The 22676-nt window shown below is 40.3% G+C and overlaps 1 protein-coding gene across 1 annotated transcript in view; it reads left to right on the top strand.

Annotated features, from left to right (window-relative positions):
* The window catches only part of MYLK (myosin light chain kinase), a 220034-nt gene that overhangs the window by 136131 nt on the left and 61227 nt on the right, over window positions 1–22676 (top strand). The window contains exons 15-18 of the mRNA XM_074593871.1: window positions 6364–6444; window positions 6804–7693; window positions 17925–18041; window positions 20795–20881. Of these exons, the coding sequence (XP_074449972.1) occupies window positions 6364–6444; window positions 6804–7693; window positions 17925–18041; window positions 20795–20881 (1175 nt within the window). The remainder of the gene's footprint in view (window positions 1–6363; window positions 6445–6803; window positions 7694–17924; window positions 18042–20794; window positions 20882–22676) is intronic.

Here is a 22676-nt window from a genome sequence, read left to right as displayed (position 1 = left end):
CAGTTGAATTTCATTAAGCTCGCAAAGCATTACACAAGAGAGCAGGCCAAACCGTGACAATTGCTGCCTTCTACTGGTACGTTTCCACACTGTGGTTTACATGTCTTGGACATGGGCATCTTCTCTTATGATATGCTGATGGTTTCACTTGAATGAAAGAGAATGAGATATTTCAGCAAAACTTCAGGGATGGAAAAAGGAAAGAGAACAGGATGAACAAAGGAGAGACAAGAGGGCTTTGTGGAAGACTTTGTTGTGGCTGACTTGAGCAAGTCAACATTAATGATCAGGTGTAGTTGGTGATCACCCAGACCAAATTCACCACTGAAGAGATTTGTCAAAGTGGAAGCCTGACAATATCATGACTGTAGAACATAGCAGAATGTACACTTAGAAAATAAATTATTTCAGAAAATTAGCAGAGGAGAACAATTTTTTGGGGGGTGAGAAGAAGTTTATAGCTAGAAAACAACACAGCAGGTTATGTGTTAGTTTCAGTTATTCCCTAATCCTTTTACTGGAGGAATAGCTGGGGATCCCACAAAGATAAATGCATTCATGTTGCCTTTTTTCTAATCCATAATTTCTAATCCAATGCTGCAATTGGAGCAAGGGGAATGCTGATACCTCTTTTTACCCTGCTGCGTTTGTAAAATTTCAGTTACTGTTTGGGGGACAGAAAGCCATATGCTTTTAGGCAATTGCTTATATACAGAGAATTAGCTGCCTCAGGAATATCCAAGGAGCCAAATGTCAGCTGTATAACTTCAAGTTTGCAATAGAGCTAAAATAATTTTCAGCAGCAAATAGTCTTGTCTAAATAGCTTTTGAACGGCCTGCATTTGTCTTGAATACTTGATTGAGAATTGTTTATATATTCAGAAACAGTCTTAACAGTACCTGAGAGGAGGAAAGCTGCATTTAGAGTCTTTCTCTCAAAAACTCCTACAAAGTCCATTAAAGATATGGAATAACTGTGAAACCACAAGTCAACTCACTGAAGAGTTTATAGAGAATTTGACAGTGGGCTATTTTTAAACATAATCATTTTCTTTTCAAATAAAATGTGCAGCTTCTTTTCATGTATTAATTTTAGAATCATGTCGCATAGCTGCTCTTAGGGAGTCATTCTTTCTTCAACTCCCTTAATTTAGTCTGGGCATTGTTTCCTACTAGTGTTAATTATTTTCCAATTTTCTTCCCCATTATTCTTAAGCTCTGAATTCTGTCCTAATACCTCCACAATTCTCCTTTTGTGTTGGCTGCTCACAAATTAAAACTCTGGTCTTAAAAATTGGGGTTTAACAAAAGATCTATTTGTCTCTTCATAATTCTTTCTCCTTTCATCACAGTGAGCTGAAAAGGGTGTGTAGCCCAGTGTGATCCTAGTGTGATCCATCAATGATTGCTGGTTGGCTTTCTGTCTTTCCCTCCCTCAGCATTATTTAGAATATGTGTTTGCTTTGCCTTTTACTATATAGCAGACTAGTAAGTCTGACTTTTAAGGGTAGTCATTGTAGCCTCCCCTGGTCCTTATTTTAAACTTAACACAGACCTTCAATTCCTCTACACTTGCATTCTTCATTTTAATTGTCCTAATAATGTTCCATTGAGCCTGTTATAACTCAGGCCTCAAGGAATGGTGTTGCATAAATATAAAAAGAACAACAGATTCACCCACTACTGTGGTTCGTCTATTGAAATTTGAACATTTTACAGCCTGCAAAATTCCAGCCCATGAAGATGAGGGATAAGAAATCAGTCAGAGTCTCTGTGAAACCCTCGTGATTTAAATGGGAAATTACAATCCTTTTTTGACTCAGAAAACCACAGACATCTTTCTCCTCTCCTGTCATTTGCATCCTTCCACTGATGCAAGCACTGGTATCGTTTCATCCCAGTATGTTCTTTCAGTCAGTGTATACGTCGTATGTGAAGAGGTAAGCAAAGAAACTGGGAGTACTGGACAGAGACTGTGTTTGTTGAGCAAAGCCTTTATCTTTATAACAGCACAGTCAACGTGAGAGACCTCAGAAATCCTCCTGCAGTTACTTAAACAAATCATCTGCTTTCTTAACCTTTTGTCTTCTCAGATGCTGAGTGTTTCTCTTCTCCCCTGCTCCATCTTCCATAGAAGTTCGGTTAGTGTTGATTAATCTGATTTAGAGATTCTGGCAATCTGATTAAAATCAGAGGTAAACATTCATCTTATAAATCAGTGGCACCTCAAATACTCTGCAATACAAGTTATATAAAAACAGTTATAATATTAGATTACACTAAACAAATATAGCTCTATCTTTCTGTAAAATACAGTTTGCAAACCTTGTTTTCTGCTATCAACACATTGTCTGTTGTTAGGAAAGAAAACCATGACCCTTTCGCGTTCCATTCCCCCACTCAATGCTGTAAAATGCAAATAAAATGATTGGTCTTTCAGGTATAAAGAACTTTTGGGCAAAGCCTCAAGTAAGGTGAACCAGTGCGTCCTCTTTGAAGCCAGTAGAGGTACTCTGCTTTATGTCAGCTAAAGTTGTGATCCAGTAGATTAGTTGCTTTCTTTGGGGTTAAAGCTTCATGGAGTCTGGACTTTCTCTCCATTTAACTAACTCACAAAAGAGTTGCAAACCCTCATTCTGTGTCTTTGCAGCTACCTGCGCTGAAATACCAGCTATAGTTAGATTTCAGCTTCTTTGCCCCTTTCAGTTCATTCTTTAAAAAAATGTAATTTGCTCTGCAATACTTTTTTCACACTTAGTAGGATAGAAAGAATTTTCGATGTGTCCCCACACTATAATTAACAGTGCTTTTTTTCCTCTTCCTCCAGAGAGTGCTTCTTAGGGACACGCAGACAATAAGTCTCATCTAAGGTTCAGTGAAAATATTTGAGTACATTCTGCCAAGAAACTAATATTTCAAGATATTTTGAACATGAAAGCCATTCCAGGGAAAACTGATCCCACAATAGGACAGAGAGCTATTTTTAAAATTGCTTCAGGCTTTGCAGCTGGGGTTTTATTTGTTTTTGGTGAGGTTTTTATTATTATTATTCCTTGACATTTTAAAGGTAAGTCCTGTGCATGGCATTCTGCAAAGCCATCCTGCAATAGTCAACACTTCCAGACACTTTTTTAGAGCATAGCTACAAAGCATAGGTTTTATCCACGTCTATCATTATTCCACAATAACAGAGCCACTAAGATCTGTCTTTATCTTTTGTTGATAAAATGCCAACACGGAGAACCTCAAGTTGCAGAAGTAATACTGTTATTACCGAGATTCAAAACAGCAGAGACGTGAAAGACTTGAAGTAGTGCTTGCGTACTGAAAAGTTCTATTTATTCTAACTGCCCCTATGTATTTTGCCTTGCCTAGATTCTGAAGTTGCGTAAATGTAAAAATATTTACAATGTTTCCAGAATTATTCTTGATTGAATTTAGCATCTAAACCATCCAGTCCTTCTTAATTTTTCTTGGCTTGTTTCTCTTTTTCCATCTTATGATCTCCAAGGTGGGTCAGTGTTATTAAATTCACGTTTTTAGACTCTCCAACTGAATTCAGAAGACGAAATTATGTTCTCCCTGCTCCTAAAACCAGTAACTAAACTCACTTTGATTTCATTGGGAGGAGGACTTGCCCTGAGAAGGCTACATTTTTGAACAGGGATATGATGAATCAGACATGGACTCCAGGTTTGTATCCAGTGGTCTAGTTTTCACCCATTCGCTTGAATCAGATGTCATAATTAACATCAAAAAACTACCTTGCGAATCATTTTTCCCTCTAGGTACTTCTGTGTCCCACTGTTGCCATAACTTATAAGTGCTTCCCAAGGTTTTAAAAATAGAAAGAACAAAACGCTCTCCTGCTTTCTTACCCCCTCCTTTATTTTCCAAACCCTGTGAAAAATAGCTTAGTTTAGAGAGGTTTATTCTGCCTTCCTTATTTGCTTCTTTGCATATGTAAAGAATTTGCAGAGGGAAAGACGCATTGCAGGAATGGGTCCTGCAGAAACGCCATTATTCTTCGCAGTGCTCAGGACCACATTCAGCATCCCTAGATCCCTCTCCTGGGAGAGTGCTGCCTCTGTTACTGTAACCTCTCCCACTGGTGACACAATTCTTGTGGGCAAATATTTTTGCCATACAGTCATGACAGAAGCTGAGCAGTGGTGCCTCCCTAGTTGATGTATGCTGTACATTGTCTATACTTCAGCTTGCATGGCTTCTACTTTGTCAGCTTTGCATTGTCTTTAAGTTCTGAAGGAAGAGTAGTTGAGCTCTAGGAGACTTATGGGAGGGAACTTCTTGTAAACCAACAGGCCACTAACAGCCCTGTAGCACTGGTGAATGAGAAAGTATTTGAGCAGTTTCAGAGTGTGTCTGCTTTTCTTAAAAGCTTCTGAGAAGCAGGAAAAAAAGTATTGAGTTTCAATAGTGGCAAAAGGGGCCAGTTTGAAATGCATTGTTTGAAGACAACAGGTTTTCAGCAATGTTGGTACCCTACCACCATTTGATGCCAATCAATATGTTGGGAGGAGGTGACATGCAATTCTTTCCATTTATCTTTCCGTTTGTCTTTCCTTCTTTCTGTTTCTCTTGCTTCCAAATGGAGGTCATACAGAAGAAGAAATAAGAATGGCAGGTCTCCAGTGCAGGTCTAAGTTCAATACCCTCTGCATTGATGTGGATCCTCTCCTGCCATTTGGACAGTTTCGGTTTGATACTCAGATGTTCTCTAGTCTTTTGTATTGAAGGAATTTAGGGTTGTGGCTTTCAGTGCTGTCCTTATGGATTGCCTTCAATAATAATTTCGAGTGTATATATTCTGGCTTGTTGGATCTAAAGTTTTGAAAACATTTCTATGGCTTCTTCTTGTTAACGCTCTTATGGTCAAATAAGACCCCCCAGCAGGGCCTTTACTCTTTAATCCAGTTACTTCAGTCAACCTCACCAATTTCTTCTTGGTATTAAAAGCTTGATTTTCATGTTAGGCTGATCCACTGTTTCATTTTCTAAAGCAACAGAAAGCAAGGGAAATCCATCTGAAAAGCTGATGGCACTAATTGCTATTATAAAGACCAAAATTAGTGCTGCATCTGTGCTAATGATCTTGCCTACTGTGTGACTTCATTGTAAATTGCAAATAGGTGAAATTATAGTATATTCACCCAAACAGAACCATATCTCGGAATTCCATGCACTATTTAAAAAACAGGCCAGACAGTAGGTTTATGGCAATCTAACAGAAAGACACTCTTGAGCCTGTGTTTTAAACTTCAGGGCAAAGTGGACTTGAAGGTGCTCTTATCTATCAAGTCTTTTGAAAGGAGAACACAGCTGGGAAAACCCGCCTCTCTCCTTCCTCCCCCCAACACACATCTGTTTTGTTCATGTCCAGGAAGTGTTTTCAGTAGCAAAAATTATGTTTGTTTCAAAAAGAAAAATCATCCAGGAGTTTGTAGCCCATTTACAAGCTTGTACTTAAACTGGGAAGAACTAAAGGGTTTTTTTCACCAATAAAAGATATCTCTAGTCCTTAATCGATTCAGGTCTGGTCTTTTAATAGCAGTTCAGAGGAGTGGTAGCAACAGTTACACAACTGCTGCCCTGGGGGAGTTAAATTTTGCTTTTGGCATCTCCTGTGTTAAGTGGAGACGAGCTGTTTGGGGCTAGAAGAATGATATATATCTGTGGGAGGGAGGGAGCAGTGGGGAGGGGGGAGCACTTTAAATGAATTCTTTAATGAGAGCCCTTTCCAGAAGGCATCCATGGTATTCCTCTGCAAAAGGAAGAATAAGTACTCAGCACCATATATGGTGACACTTTTATGTTTTTTAATATAAACATGTACAGGCTGGAGCAATCCATGTAGATGGGTTTTGCTGATTGGTTGGGCCGGGGGGGAGGGAAGGAAATGAGACCCTGCTTTTAGTATCTTAACATTAGAAAACTTAAGAGCTTGGGTTTGAATAAATAAACAGTAGGCAGAGTTAGAAAGATTTTTCGACTTTGCAAAAGAGCCCCTTCCTCTGCCTTGATTTTCCAGCTTTTGTATTTGTTTTCCTTTAGCTTGTTTGTTTGCAGCTGTTTCATTCTGTAAATTGCTTTGATTTTTGTTCAGGGAGTATGTTGTTCCCAGTGTAGAGAGCAACAGATCAGTAAAAGCTATTTGAGATAGCTTGGCTCCAAACATAAGGGGACCAAATCCACTCAGTTAACCACCACAATGCTGGGTATAAAAAGGAGGATGCCACACCGGGCTTGAGCTGCTTTAGTGCAACACACAGTCACTTAGCTCAGGCAAGTTACAGTTTTGGAGGGAGAAACCTCTGCTGTTCTGATTTCACTTAAATATTTCAGGAACCAAGTTGGAGAATGCAGCTGCCAGGTGTCTCTGATGCTGCGGGAGAGTTCAGCTTCCAGAGCAGAAATGCTCAGAGAGTGAGTATTTTTCCCAGGGACTTGCATGGGTGGGTTCTATTTTTTGCTCAGTTAATTCCCTGCCCTTACAGACCCAGGCTGGCTGCTGTTCAACCTAATCCCCAAATGTGACCCAACAAATTGTTTTCATCATACAGGCTAAGCACATTGTACCAAGCCAGAGTAGAGAAGATCTTTTTTGTTTGTGCCCTTATATGGCTCCTGAAGTCATCATTGATGCAATAAACTAATGGAGTGTGCTCCTCTAATCAACCTCCCCTTCTATAAACACATTTTGTTCCTGCTCTGAGATTGTTCCCTGACATTTTTAAACCAGCCCCTTTCCTGGCTCTCTCTTTCTTTTCTTTTTTGGATCATAGTGGGAGGGAATCAGCCGGCTCTGGAGAGCGAAGAGATGGTGGAGATCATGGTAAACTAACATTTGGTAGAACAAGTGGCTTCAAAAAGAATAGCAGTGAAACCAGAGCAGCTGAGGAAGAGCAGGAAGACGTCCGAGGTGTGCTGAAGAGGCGAGTGGAAACTCGGGAACACACAGAGGAGAGCTTGAGGCAGCAGGAAGCTGAGCAACTTGATTTCCGTGACATTTTAGGCAAGAAAGTCAGCACCAAAAGTTTTTCTGAGGAAGAATTGAAAGAAATCCCAGCCGAGCAAATGGACTTCCGAGCAAACCTGCAGCGGCAGGTCAAACCCAAGACCTTGTCAGAGGAGGAAAGGAAAGTTCATGCTCCTCAGCAGGTGGACTTCCGCTCTGTGCTGGCCAAGAAAGGCACCCCAAAAACCCCATTGCCTGAGAAGGTGCCACCTCCTAAACCAGCTATTACAGATTTCAGATCTGTGCTGGGCTCAAAGAAAAAACCACCTGCAGAGAATGGTAGCGCTAGCACCCCAGCACCAAATGCCCGCACCAATTCTGAAGCCCAGAATGCGACCCCCAATTCTCAAGCCCCTGTTGCCAAACCAGCAGTGAAAAAAGAAGAGAAGAACGACAGAAATTGTGAACATGGGTGTGCGGTGGTGGATGGCGGAATAATTGGGAAAAAAGCTGAAAACAAAGTAACAGCAAGCAAACCACCAGCAAGCAAAGGAACAGCACCTTCCTTTACAGAGAAGCTTCGGGATGCTCAAGTAGTAGATGGTGAAAAATTGGTCTTACAATGTCGGATTTCCTCTGATCCCCCTGCAGCTGTCACCTGGACTCTAGACAGCAAAACCATCAAATCATCAAAGTCCATTGTCATCTCCCAAGAAGGTAAATTAATTGAATTACAAGCCAGCTGGATGGCACACTGTCATATCTGGCTCTTAATTAATAATATTTAGTTCATTAAAGGTAGTGCAATACTTTATTTAAGTCCTGTGCTAGTAACTGTTTCCAGATGCAACTTTCTTGTTATTTCAGTGGAGTACTCAAGGAACAGTATTGTTTGACATTTCTTGCAGATTCTCCCTTAACAGCCTGTGGATGTAATTTTTATAAAGTTGAACTTCTTGCGTTTTTAAATGCTGTTTACATTGCTAACGCTGTTTAAGGAGCTAGTACATGACGCTTATTTAAGCTGAGCTTTAAGGATTTAGAACATTGAAAACAGAATAATATTATTGCCAGTTTACAAATTCTAATTTAATTCTTCTGTATGTTTAATATTTCAGGCTTTTTACTGCAATAAGAAACACATAAGCAAAGAGGATTTGTGTTATAGAAAGAAATTACTACCACTTCAAGTTACATAGTTAAGATCAGAGTTGAGAATTGATTCCCAGTGTATTGAATGCCCCAACACAGGTGCTTCTGTTGCCTTAACAGACACTGAAATATTTGAACACCACTGGCCTGATGACTTTTAACTAATTTCAAAGTAGTACAGAGTTTGGCAAAAGTCTTCAAAGAGAACACTTACTGTTGTCAAATTGAGTGATTTCTTTATATCCCACATCCTGGATAATCAAACCCTACTGGATTGGTTTTGTATGGAAGTTAATATTGTATCTAGACAAAATATATTTTCCATGGGACAAAAATAGGGAGGATAACAAATAATAGAAAAAAACTTCCTCACTTCATATTTGCTTCATAAAACACTGACAGAATTATACGGAGAATGGCATTGTCCTGTACCTTGTAGTAAAAAAGTTCATGTTCACAGTGAGAATTATAGCTTGGCACTGTCTGCACTCTCAATTGTGAATCTTTCTTCATTTAATCCAGACTGTCTTCAGTGTTATTAAATGAGAACCAAATGAATGTACACCACAACAAGTGAATCCTTGTGCAGCGTTCCAAGCACTGAACCATGAGGATTCCTTTAAAGTGGGTGCAGTCAGAAACAAGATTGCCTTCAGATAGCATGCGGAAAAAAAAGGTACCTGAGTACTACATTAAGGTGATAGCAAAGTAGATGGAGAGAGGGAAATGGTAGCAGGTGCATTGTGACTGGCATGACTAGCATAAAAAAATTTATTTATTAGTACATGATTTTCAATAGAGGGGACTGTATAGAATAAGGGTAACTGTCATGTACATGAGAAAAAGTTGACTGGTGGAAATGCCATCCTTGTAAAAATAACTGACAGGATCAGGAAGGTGGGAGAGTGCAATTTAATCAGCCTTACACTGGAAGCAAGATTTGAGGGTTTTCTTGGTGTTGCTCAGAGTGAAAAGAAATTATGCATCTCAAAGTTTTGTGTCTCCTATAAAAGTGCAACAGATAGGCAGCATCTCTGTATCAAAACGTCTGAGCTATGGTGGAGCCTCCTAAAGTCTCAAAGCTTTAGTGTTGTGGTGCTGCAGAAAGCTGTTTTCTTGACTGAAATAATCTGAGTAATCCCCCAACTCATATTCACTTTATAAAATGGTACTGTAGAGCAGAAAATCCAGTGTAGTTATGTTTACAGTGAAGTAATCCTCATGTACAGAAATGCTCTGCCACCTGCCTGAGCAGGGCATGTGACTTATCCCATCCAGTTTGGGCTAGGTGACACTCTTGGTCATAACACCCTAGAGCTGGCACGTCACGCTTTAGCAGTGCTTTACATTGAGGTAAGGAACAAAGGTTACCGCTGGATAAGGAATACACTGTTTCAGGACAACTTCTTGCAGGGCGTGAAGAAACTGTCCTTATTTTTGAGTTATACCTGCATTATTACACTAATATCATGCTTAGGTAGTCAGTGTTGTCAGTACTTCAAAGTTATGCTTACTTTTGCACATATTTGCAGAGTATCTTGAAAGAAATATTACACAGGGAAGTAAATGCTACAGTTTTCTCCTTTAATGGAAAGAAATGGAATCAGGATTAGAACTATTTTTTTTTTAAACCTCATTACATACCCTCTGGTACACTGAGGGGATGCATTGCATGATGGTCAATTTAGGTTTTTTCCTGACCGTACCTGCTAGCTTTGGCACTTGGAGAACAATGTGTTGCTGCTCTCCCACTGTGAGATGCTTTCACACCAACTGTTTAGTAATTAATTAGGTATGTATGATATTTACTTTAAGTAAGTTCCACTTTTCTTAGAGATTGATTTTTCTCTTTTCACCTAATTAGGAACACATAAATAGTTGAAGGAACCAAGGGAGGAGAAGGAGTAATTAGGACTACAGACTAGAACTGAGAAATAACAAATTCAGGATGAACATCAGGAAATACTGTTCAGTAGAAAAACTGTGTGGATTTGCCTCACAGAAAGTGTTTGGAGCAGCTTTAAACGTAGAGAGCAAAAATAAAAACTGGATGCAGTACTCAGCAGCCCAATGTCAAAATCCCAGATTCCATCTTCTACCCCAAATGCTGAAAAGGCAGCTTCATCACAGCTGCAGGTGTCATGTACTTCAGAAGCAGTGCCTTTGGCCAACCTTGGAGCAGCATTTAATGGGCTCTGGAGATAATCCCCTGCAGTCACCCTTAGCTGAAAGAAGGTTGAGTCTGCGGGGAAGGAGAGGAATTCAGAACAAACGGACCCAGCTCACATCAATGGGCTTAGATCTTACAAAACCATTTTTTCTTTCTTTGGTATGACCTTGCTCCTCTTGTCTTCAGCAACAAAATCCACCATGGAAGTGGATAGACGGTGTCTTTTCTTAGCTATTTCACCAACTGGTTTTGTGCTGCCGTGATGTTTGGTGGTGACAGCTGGTTCTCATGTATGGGGAATTTTCCAGAGGTATCTCACAGAATAATGACTTACTTTTTCTTAGTGAGTTGGATACTGGAAAATCCTTGATCTAGAGTGACATATGTCTACCTGCTTCTTATCATACTACAAGCCCATTTTATTAAGTATAGGCCACCGGCCCACAAACTGGTCAATGAAAGTAACATATGAACCTGCAGAATGCCATGTATTTGTCATTTGGAAATTAAATTAACCCTCTCTGACATTGCCATAAAGCAGAAAGAGATAGCAGTTTGTTGATCTCACGGTGCCAAATGTATTGTGAAGATAAATACATAAAACCTGGTTTCAGGAACATGCCCATCTGATAAAACAAGTAGCATATTTGCCCAGGAAGGGCAGATTTAAAAATATGCTTGTGTATAACAAGTTCACGGGACAGACAAATTAACTAGTCCCTTTATGTAGTCACTCAATAAAAGTAACTTTCCTTGGCATATTTGTCCTAGCTTTTAGAAGCTTTTGTCTTTTATTTGTCTATTTGTCCTTTACCTGTTAGAAACAACCCTGTTCACACGTCTCCTCTGTGTTTGAAGAGGCTAACATTGTGTTGCCTGTCTGAGGCAGTTTAGCCATTAGTGTGGAAGAGAAGGGGGGGACGTTAGCCCCACTTCTGTGCCATCAGAGAAGCCTGAATTCAAACACCGGGATCAGAGTAATCAGTGATTGGTAAGGACTTCAGCAAATATAAAATTAAATCCTGCTCCCAAAAAGACCATCTTCAGGCATATTGACGCAGCATTTGGGCTGTTTTCTAGTACTTAATCTAGGGCTTGCAATGTATTCTATTATTCCAGGGTTAAGTTTACATTAGCAATTAGAAGTCAGAATCTGGGCAGCGTTATAATGAATGTCACAATCACAACAGATTTTAGATCAATCTCATTCCTTCCATTTTACATTTCAATGATTAATACTGTTTTGTTTCTCTTTGAAATCATGAACATCAGTACTTGTTTCTCCATTCTTTTAATAATTCCCCAAATAGTATTCTGTCAGTTGATTGGCATGAGTGATTTGTTGCTTAAAGTATCATTTTTATGACAAAGTGAGCTCTTATACCATTTTTGTTTCACAAACATGTCTGACCTGGTAGGAGTTTATTAATGGTTTGATTTTATATTTTTCTTCTTTTAAACACTTGTCAGAGTGCGGTTAGCTGTGTTCCTGGGATAGATACTAATGGGTTTTTTTTGCCTGGGAGATCTCAAAATAAATGGTAACTGTAACAAACAAACAAACAAACAAAAGAGGGTACTCATAAATTAGAGCATCATGCATTTATACGGGCAGGTGAGATGGTGTATAGTTAAGAAGCAGTTGATTTTCATATGAGAGAGTTCTTTGTTTGAAGCTACGGTGGGCTTTTTGTTTGCAAAAAAAGGTTTTAGTAAGGCTCTAGCCGACGTTACAGTGGAGTTAGACATATAAGGACTGAGTAGAACAAACTTCCTCACACGGTGAACTCTTTAGAGCAGGAACCATTTTGTTTTACATTTGTATAGTACTTGGCACAGCAGTGCCCTGTGCCAGTGTCCTGCTAGGTGACTCACTCTTGGACAGAAAACCCAGATAGAAAATTTTTGTGTGGTTACAAATGTTGTTCTAGAAGATACCAGTGAAAGGGGTTTGGAAGCTGCATCCTTACTAGACTGGAGAATTGAGGTGCACAGTGAATAGAAGTCAAAACTGGCAAACTTGCGATTTTTAAAATCGGCTTGCTCTGCTTTTTTTTTTTTTTTTTTTTTGGCTAGATTTAGTACCATGTTACTATATAGATTGAACAGGAACTACTTAATATAGGCGCAGGTAGCAGTGACGGTGTAGCTTAGAAAATGCCCAGAATTTGTGTTGCTTTGTGTAAGCGTTTTTTTCTTCCTAAGTGTCTTGGCAGCACAAAGAGTTGGTAATCTTGTTAGCAATAATGCCTTAACAACTTTCTTGTGACTTAACTCCTAAATCTTCCTATCAGTTGTGCAAGTCTGTGTCTGTCAGTCTAACTAGGATCTGCCATAATTTTTTTGATTTCTTTTTAATTAACTTTGAGCGAGAGCTTGGTGTGTAATTAACACAACTCTATGTACTGCTGAAAGTAAATGGATTGTGCAGCTTAAAAAATGCTTCTTCAGAAAGTTTAAGGCTAGGGAGATTGTGTGAGCATCAGATCTGACGCAATCCATGTTTGTCACATGCCACAAAATTTCCCTCTGTGCTGCCATTTTTGTCTGAATCTTCCTTCTTCCAGAAATGCATGTTGGTTTAAATAGAGCAAAAGAGGGACATTTGCTATAATCACTGGTAATTTATTGCAATGTCCAATTATTCTTATAAGTGTTTTGTTTTTAAATTAAGAAACAAAGCAATGTCGTCTTTCTAATTTGAATTTATTTTCCATAGGCGTTTCCTTTCTCTGCTAAGCTAAAGAGCCATTCGACAGAATGGCTTTGACTCTGTAATCAAGATACCTCTCTATCTCTCTTTTTTCCGAAACTTGACAAGCCAAGCTCTTACTAACTTTCTCTCCATGATGCACTTTGTCCAGCCCTTGGAGGCTTGGGGTTGTTTTCTTTTATTTTTCTATGTAATACCTCCCCTTCAGTTGCTGTTTGTTGGTTTATTATCCTATTTAGAAAATAGGCAGCACAACCATGTGCCTGTATCATCAGTGAGATGGAGGTCACCTTCCTACTGCTGTGCTTTCTGGAGGTCGTTGGTCCTCTTTCTACCTCACAACAATGGAGCTCGTGTTTGTCACTTCTGTATTAAACATTTAAACCTGAAAATAGAGCATCCCTTGCTGTCCCTGGATGCTTGTCATTTCACTATCTTAACCCCCATGTTCTTTGAGTGAATTGGACGCAGTTTAACAAGTGAGACTGATTTTGAGGACTGCCCTGTTTTCTCTCTTTCTGTCTTTTCCCTTTCCAATGTTCTTTGTATTATCTGTAAGCTTATTAACATTAACTTATGAATACTTCTACATCACAGATTAAAATATTGAATAACTTTGGTTCTAGTCTGCTCACAGAGGAAATCCACCAGAAACACACCAAGTGATGATTTCCTATTGTCACCTCCTTCATGAGATCTTTATTTTGGCAGCTGTAACTCCTCCTAACATGAATGGCATTAATACAGTAATATAGCATTAATTACAAGCAGAGCCGTGTGAGATAACACAAATATTTCAGTAAAGACTAAGAAAATTACCTTTACACAGATACATTTGGCAGTTAAATGTGTGATCTCATGAATAATGAAAGTAGGTTTCTTACATTGTTTTCCTTAAAACTGTATCAATTAGCAATAATTAAATTTGACAATTTTTCTTTTCAGAAACTCAAGTGAGTTTTCTCACTACTTTTTCTGTTATTATTGTAATTGTAGTCAATATTTTCTAGGTCAACCCACTTACCATTTTTAAACACGGCTGTGACACTCCCACATATTTGTACTTTCCCAGACAATTTGTGATTTATTAGAAAATTAACACCAGTGGGACAACGACTTCCTTAACAAATGTTTTATGTCTCCGAGGAACACTTTCTCATGGCCTAGTATTTATTAATATTGCCTAAATACTCCATAGTACTTCTTTATCCCATGGGATACAAATGAGAAAGACATAAACTTCAGTCTGCATCACAGAGAGGAGTCAGGAGGTTGGCCAGCTAGATGCCAGTGTGGGGAATTAGACTCCAGAGCTGGTTTTTTGTTGGTTTGTGTATTTGTTTTATATCCGAAGTTGACATTCTGTGGAGTTTCATGGAAAGAATGCAGAAGCCTAGAGATATTTTAAACTGGCTTGCACTATTTTTGAGTAAGTCAGAAAACCCTTTAATAGCTCAAAATGCAAGGGAAAGGCTTTGTGTATCTAAGCCAGAGCCTCCAGTAAACTGTCAGCTTCTCTGGCTGCACCAGTTCCACTGCCTAAGTGGAAGATCCCAGTATTCATGTTTACTCCAATCCTGTCCATAGGCTGGTTCCTAAAAAAAACAAAACAAGAAAAGTGAAGTAATTGAGTGATCGGGGAACAAAATTGATAGCAAATTCTTTTAGTTGACTGGGATTTGTGAAGTGCCAGGATTCAGAATATCGAACTGGAGTAACCAGTCTGGGCTTTCTTGCAGTTTTGAGAGAATAAGCTTGTTTCAGGTCATGAAGAGTTTTTGCAGAGGAAATAGCAAATACTTCATTGAAAGACTTTTGGCCTTCTAGCCCCAGGAATTGACTGTCGCTCTAGATCACAGAACATAGGCCTATTGGGAGTTTCCTGTCCATATGAAATCTCATGAAGTTTTGCCTGTTAGGGGTGGGGGTTTTTTTCTGGTTTTCTAAGAAAATGAGGTTTCTACAACCATGTGTTCTCTCAGCCACCCCTTATAGTCCCGACTCAGGCTGGCTATTTTGAACCATTGGCCAATTTCACACTAAGTCCTAGTAGTCCACAGTTTCATGAAAACTTGTGGCTAAATAAAGACAATAACCCAAATTATCTCATTCCCCCTTCACTCCTCCACTGAGGGCAGAATACCATCATTGCATCTATTGGTAGGAACAAGCCCAGCAATCCCCATGTACTTTGTGCTGTTCCAGCGTAGTTGCTGGGGAGTATGAAGTGGAGGGCAATAGGATACAGATTATTGCTGCAGAACGTTCAAAGTCAGGAGAAAAAAGATGCAGCCCTTGAAAAAACAGATTTCCTTCATCCTTTTTCTCACAAAATAACATCGTTAAAATTCAACACATATAAATATTCTTTTGGAATGAGGAAGACTGACATTATTTCGTGAGGACTCTGCTTCCAGTGGAATAAGCCAAATGGAGCTGCGATCAGACCCCTGCCATACAGCCTGGCCAGGGCTAGATTCTAAAAGCAAAACTAACAGAGCACTAAATGCACATGGCAAGTCGAGGATTGTCATGAGAAAACCCTAGGATTTGCTTCTAGATTTTAGTCTAATTGTGGGGAATGACTTATTGTTAGGGTGGAATGTTTCTGTTTGCATATGCTGCATAAGGAATTGTTTCTCATAAGGTGTTAACTTATATTGCTGCAGCATGATGTATGGACAACACCGCAACAGTGTGAGTGGTGAGGAGTGACCCTGCGTCACTTTAGTCTTCAGTGAGCTGATTAGCATGCAGGTGAGGAAGGGCTTTTAAGCAGGTAGAAAACTCCATCAAAAACTAAAGTAATTGCTGCTTTGTTCCAGTCCCTTAGTGGTCCAGTTATCCCTACACTTTAGTGTAGGGATACCCTACACAGTTATACCCCAGACTCCTTCCCTGCAGTAAGGTGACCAGAGATCTCCTTCATATGTATGTGTCTATGTCATCTAATCATGTTATATAGATTCATGCAAATCCTTAGACTGGAAGTTATCTTTGGCTTGCTCTCCAGTCTCTTTAAACATCAGAGACACATGAATTTATATTTGCTAGATGCCTGCAAGAATACTTTTCTAGTGTCCCTCCTCCATTTGGAATGGAACTGCAGCTCGTGACATTTTTGGCTCAGACTGACTCATGGAGATGAGTTGCCTCAAGGAAGGCACGTGGCCTTCCTTTTCACCCTCTGGTTGGGTGAGCACAGCACATGTGAGTGAGGGGTCAGTTCTCTTCTGAGATAGTTTTCACATTGTTTCTCAGGGGGAACTTTGTCATTATTTAGAGCTTCTTGATTTTGTGGAGGATGAGGAGGCGGGAAAAAAATAATTTTCTTCTAACCCACACACCCCGTGTGTTTCTGGCAAACCAAATTTGTTGGGAACCATTTGAATGTTTTTTATAAGATGTGTCTTGAATAATAGCATCCAGTTTTACAATGAGGGAAAATCTGAATGCCAAAACCATAATTGCCGTGGCAGAACTGAGGTCTAGTCTCCGAGGGGAGCCAGTAAACTCTCAAAGTTCTTCTGACAGAGAGGTGTTTTTTTCAAGGATGTTTCAAGATCCTTTTCAAGGACCAGTGTCACCTGTGCCTGTGCCATCTCCCACATCACAAAGGGTATATTTGATAGAGAACCTGGGAGCAGACACTCTGTAAGACAGAAGGCAGCCTTCAGTTAACATAAAGACAAAGGTGGGAAATCGCAAGAGATGCTGGGAAATTTCCTCACATCTCAGGACACAGGGGAAATGTCTAAACAATCTTGCCATTAATTAGGAGAGACTGTAGGAAAGGTAAATGGAGGAAGGGGGGAAGGTATTACTGCGTCTGAAATAAGCGGAGGGCAGAGGCATTCTGGACAAGCTAACAGCAATGGGTGCAAGTGCTCAATGTCTCAGGCTGTGTTTAGGGGAGGGGCCAGGCTTTCCAGTGAGGAAGGAGAAAGTAAGCCCACACTTCACCCTTACTTAATGAGGGACACTTGGAAGGGGAAAGTCTGGAGTGTTTAAATTGGGATTCTCCCCAGGGAGCAAAGTACTTCGTTGTTCCAGGCAATGCAAGTGAGCGTAAGGGATTAGGTAAACCACAGTTCCCCTTCCTCATCCCCCTGACTACTGGGAACAGCTTCTGTTTTGGTTCACAGACTTTTATTTTTTAAGAGGAAATGTATTTCCCTTGGGTCATACCAAGCTTCCCTTGGTAACTACAGAGCTTATGTCGCATCCTGTTTCTGCAAACCAAATGAAGTCAAATTTGCTTTTCTGTTTGAAAAGAAATGGATTTGTGGCAGTGACAAATTTGATTGCCACTGATACATTAGACTTTCTAACAGATGTTTTACAATATCGGACACTTGTTCTGTGAGTAATTGAAGCAAAAAGAAAATGGCTCTCAATGTCATTTTTAAATTTGGGCACTAAATTGAAGTTCTCCTTTCACACATGGATGCTCATGGGAGTGCTAGAGATAAGACTGAATCAAACTATTGCAGATGGTCACTTGACAGAAGCCCTCTTATTTATAGTCCTACACTACTAGTACTTTTGGAAAAAGATCATCGGAGTGAGGACTTCTTATCCCTACTATAAGACAAAGAACAGCAGCAGAGATTCTGCTCTGGATCTGCTCTGCCCTCATCCATTAACCACTTTAGGGCTGCAGGGACAGTTTTGAGTATCCTAGGGAACAGCAATAAGATTCAATTTCTCTAACAATGTGTTTTCATTTTCTTTCGCATCAACAATGTTCCAATTCTGATGTTGAACTTTTAACGACAAAACATCTTTTTCTAGCAGTGAAGACCACCTGTAGTAAAGGACTGGATCCTTTGATGCATCTGTTTCTTAATGGCACTAAGGTTTTTGTGAACCGCAACATAACATCCATTTGGTCTTTCCTTCCTTTGTGTTAGGGACGCTATGTTCACTTACCATCGAGAAGGCCATGCCTGAAGATGGAGGCGAATACAAATGCATAGCTGAGAATGCAGCAGGAAAAGCTGAATGTGCTTGCAAAGTGCTGGTAGAAGGTAAGTATTTTGCGGGATATGGGAAAACCCTTCCTTAGAACTTCCTCCCTCTCCCCTTTATTTCCTAATACCAGCCTTTATGAACTGCATACACCAAACTCTGCCCCATTCCCTCCTGCACTTTTCAGTGAATATGTAATTCAATGTCTACCATAAAGGAGCGTGAGCAGAGACAGTACAGAGCAAAAGGCTCTGGCTGCTTTGTGGAATAATCTATGTTTTCCTGCTGCCCACTGTATTTCTACAAGGATTTTAGAGCAATAAGTTGAACCCATCAAAATTTGCTTCTGAGCTGTATGCTTTCTTTAAGAGCACGTAAGAATTCGGTGTGTGAGCTAGGGTACCAGTCTGCCTCAGGGCTATGTATGGCGCATTTCTCAGCCTGGAACTTTTCAGTTCTTTGCATTCAATGACATTTGGTCATTTGTTTTTTTCTAGTGAGGAAGTGAGTAAAAATAAACAAACTAACAGCTCAACCACCCTTGTATGCCATAGTCTTAGAACATGGACAATTTGCTGACTGAGGTACCCGTTTTCAGGCTCAGTCATGCCGATGACGCCGTACTCTTGCCAAGTAGTGTTGGACTTGGACAAATATTTTGTCATGAGGTTGAAAGCACGGACTTTTAAAACTGCCGTGGACTTTAAGTGACTTAAGAGACTTTAAGTAACCCAATGTGCTTCTTATCAGCTCACCTTCTGGTGAGCTCATCGTTGAATACTCTGATACTTTCCACTGTAACTAAAAATAGCACAAAACTAAACAACAAGCCCAATAACATAGATCTTTGGTACTAAGCTTTCACAACTGTGCTGCACATGTGGTATTTGGAGCAGGAGGTCTAGAAAAGAAAACTATTATTTTTTTTTCCTAGTATGTTATTTGTTTTTCCTAATGTATTATTTGTTTTTCCTAATGTAGCACAGCACAAGGTGAGAACATGATCCTCTAACTCCATCAGTAAGGGTCAGTCTTCATGTAGCTGGAAAAGGAATTCATTATACAGATAATTACAATTAATTATATTGTTTTCTGTAATAGCATCTTTGATGATACTATGGTCACAACATAGTCTGGCTTAGATATTTGATAAGCTTTTGTTGATATTCCTGTAATTTAAAGTAAGACATTTTACCAGCACTGAAGTTCAAAGAAGACTATCAAGAAGAGGCTTTAAGCAAAATCTAGTACCCTGTGACACCTTAACTACCACAGATGCAGAGGGTTAAAGGATCAGATCAAGTGCTTGGCACACAGTAGTTCTCCAGAGCTGCCCTAGCATTTTTTTTCCTTTGAGGTCGTCTTCCTTCAACTAGTTGCCTTTCTTCCTTAAGCCTCCCTTAGCATATTTCCCACTTCCAATTTCCTGATAGATAATGCATGTTCTATGAGGCTGGAGGCAGACTTTGGCTTGCGAAGTCTTGATCCTGGGAGGCTGTCGGCTCATGACATCTCCATGACGAGAATGGAGTTACATCAGCTGTCTGGCTCACGCTGGTAGTGGCACCCATGGTGTTAGGAGCTATCTGCTCATGTAATATTGGACACCAGAATTACCTTGATACTGCCTGCCTCACCTGTCTTTTCCATTCCCTACTGGCATGCTGCTTTGGATGGCTGAGAAGAGGTTTTTGAGGAATGGCACTACAGCAAACTCCATCTATTTAGGAGAGACACCATTTGATATCCCATGTCTGTGACTGGTAGAGGGGATGACTGTTATTTTTAAATTAGAATTGTGATCTAAAACAGCAATTAAAATTGCTCCCTTCTACTCAGTCTGCTGTCAGGATCCCAGATGGTGATTTTTAGAATCAACAAGTAACCATAAATATAACTATATTCCTTTTGGCCCCATGGACTCAAATCAGAGGAGTATTTTACTTCAGTAACTAAATTTCAAATAGCTATCACCTCATCCACAAATCCTCTGAAAGCTGAATATTTGAAAGCTATAAATCGATACAACTATTATGGAGATCATAATCCACATTTGGGAAATTTCTTCCAAAGAGAAATGTGAGGATCAAACAATCTAACACGTGGAGCTCATTAGGATTTGCATTATATGATATGCTCAACCTTTCTGAAAAAAGGTTGCACCTTCTAGTTAAATGTGTCTATGTCATATGGGATACACATGGAAGAGAGCTTGTATTGACTTTCAGCTGTCGGTGGAGCCTGCAGTGCTGAGTAGTTGCTATATATGAGATGTGCGATCTTGAGAATAATGAAATCCATCAAACGTCAATGCCTTCTGCCATTTTTCTTTAGGAATGAACCAGTGTGTAATAATATCTTCTTGGAAAGATTTAAACATACAGAGGAAAAGCTAGTTTTCAAAATGTGTTCATCTATATAGGTCACATGGACAATGGAATAGAGGAATGACATGGCAATAGATTCTTTTGGATGAAATGATGCTTCAAATATGCCTTTGTTTCCCTCTTCCATGCACTGCCTAAAGCAGCTTTGTGCACATTGCACTTTGTTCTATTCAGTTATAATAGACCTATCAGCTTAGATGGTGCCTCTTGTCTAGTTGCTTTCTCAGATTCTCAGTGCAGCTGCTTTCAGAGAGGGCTTCTCCTTCTCTGCTCCCTCTTTTATAATGGGAGTCCAGCAAGTCCAGAAGGACAGTAATTTCCTCTAACTTTGCAGAAAGATCTAAAACAAACTTATGTTAATAGGCAGCTTTTTCATTATTGATTTTTAAATAGGATTTATATCTTATTATTTGTTTTGATTGCAGATGCCTCATCTGCAAAGACCTCAAAGCCTACTGAGAAGAAGACCAAGAAGCCTAAGACCACACTTCCCCCTGTGCTGCCAACAGAGAGTAAGTGACAGTGATTTTGATTACTACCTTTTCATTGGAAACAAAAGAGTGATCTGGGATTTTGTGGTCATTGCCTTCTGTTTGCAGGCATAGTATCAGAAGCTTGTGGATTTCTTTAACCTTGCACATAAGTCATGTGAAATGAGTTTTTGCCTTGTGGGGATTAGAAGTAAGTGCTGAAACTGTGAGTTCAGACCTAGCCCACTCTATTCTCAGTTTTCCACAATGATGCAATAAACTTATGACACAGATTTATTTTTGTCTGCCTCCCAAAGAGCACAGAAATTCTCGAGTAGTTTGCTTCAAGTCGCGTTGTGTCCTTTGTAGACAATATAGTGTCTTACCATTGGTAGGCAAGATATCTTGGCTGAAATGTCCTGTAGCATAATCTGTCCTTTTTTCATGAGCATGGGGAGTGGTTTGGTGAATTTTACATTCCTTATAGAATCATAGAATTGTTTGAGTTGGGAGGGACCTTCAAGATCATATAGTTGCAACCCCCCTGCCATGGGCAGGGACACCTCCCACTAGAACAGCTTACTTAAAGCCCCATCCAGCCTGGCCTTGAACAATTCCAGGGATGGGGCATCCACAACTTCCCTGGGCAACCTGTTCCAGTGTCTTACCACCCTCACAGTAAAGAATTTCGTCCTAGTATGTAATCTAAATCTACCCTCTTTCAGTTTAAACTGTTACCCCTTGTCCTATCACTATAGTCCCTGCTAAAGAGTCCCTCCCCATCTTTCCTGTAGGCCCCTTTTAGGTACTGGAAGGCTACTATAAGGTCTGCCGGGAGCCTTCTCTTCTCCAGGCTGAACAATCCCAACTCTCACAGCCTGCCTTTGTAGGAGAGGTTCTCCAGCCCTCTGATCATCTTCATGTCCCTCCTCTGGACCTGTTCCGACAGGTCCATGTTCTTCTTATGTTGGAGGCTCCAGAGCTGGACGCAGTACTCCAAGTGGGATCTCATGAGACTGGAGTAGAGGGACAGAATCACCTCCCTTGACCTGCTGGCCACGCTTCTTTTGATACAGCCCGGGATGCAGTTGGCTTTCTGGGCTGCGAGCGCACATTACTGTCTCGTGTTGAGTTTTTCATCAACCAACACTCCCATGTCCTTCTCAGCAGGGCTACCCTCAATCCATTCTCCACCCAGCCTCTATTTGTGCTTGGGATTGCCAAATCCCACATGCAGGACTTCGTACTTGGCCTTGTTGAACCTCATGAGATTCACATGGGCCCACCTCTCCAGCTTGTCCAGGTCCCTCTGGATGGCATCCTCCAGCATGTTGACTGTACCACACAGCTTGGTGTCGCTGGCAAACTTGCTGAGGGTGCACTCAATCCCACTGTCCATGTCGCCAACAAAGATGTTGGCACCAGTCCCAGTACCAACCCCTGAGGAATGCCACTCATCACTGGTTTCCACTTGGACATTGATCCATTGACTGCAACCCTTTGAGTGTAGACATCCAGCCAATTCCTTATCCACTGAGTGGTCCATCCATCAAATCCATGTCTCTCCAGTTTAGAGACAAGGATGTTGTGCGAGACAGTGTCAAGTGCTTTGCAAAAGTCCAGGTAGATGATGTCAGTTGCTCTTCCCTTATCCACCAACGCTGTAATGCCATTGTGGGCGGCCACCAAATTTGTCAGGCATAATTTGGCCTTAGTGAAGCCACATTGGCTGTCACCAGTCACTTCCTTATTTTCCATGTGCCTTAGCATAGTTTCCAGAAGTAACTGCTCCATGATCTTGCTGGGCAGAGGTGAGGCCTGTAGTTCTCTGGGTCTT

This window comes from Larus michahellis, chromosome 7, assembly GCF_964199755.1.
Source record: "Larus michahellis chromosome 7, bLarMic1.1, whole genome shotgun sequence".
Lineage (NCBI taxonomy): Eukaryota > Metazoa > Chordata > Aves > Charadriiformes > Laridae > Larus > Larus michahellis.
This window is presented reverse-complemented; position numbering and strand designations above follow the sequence as displayed.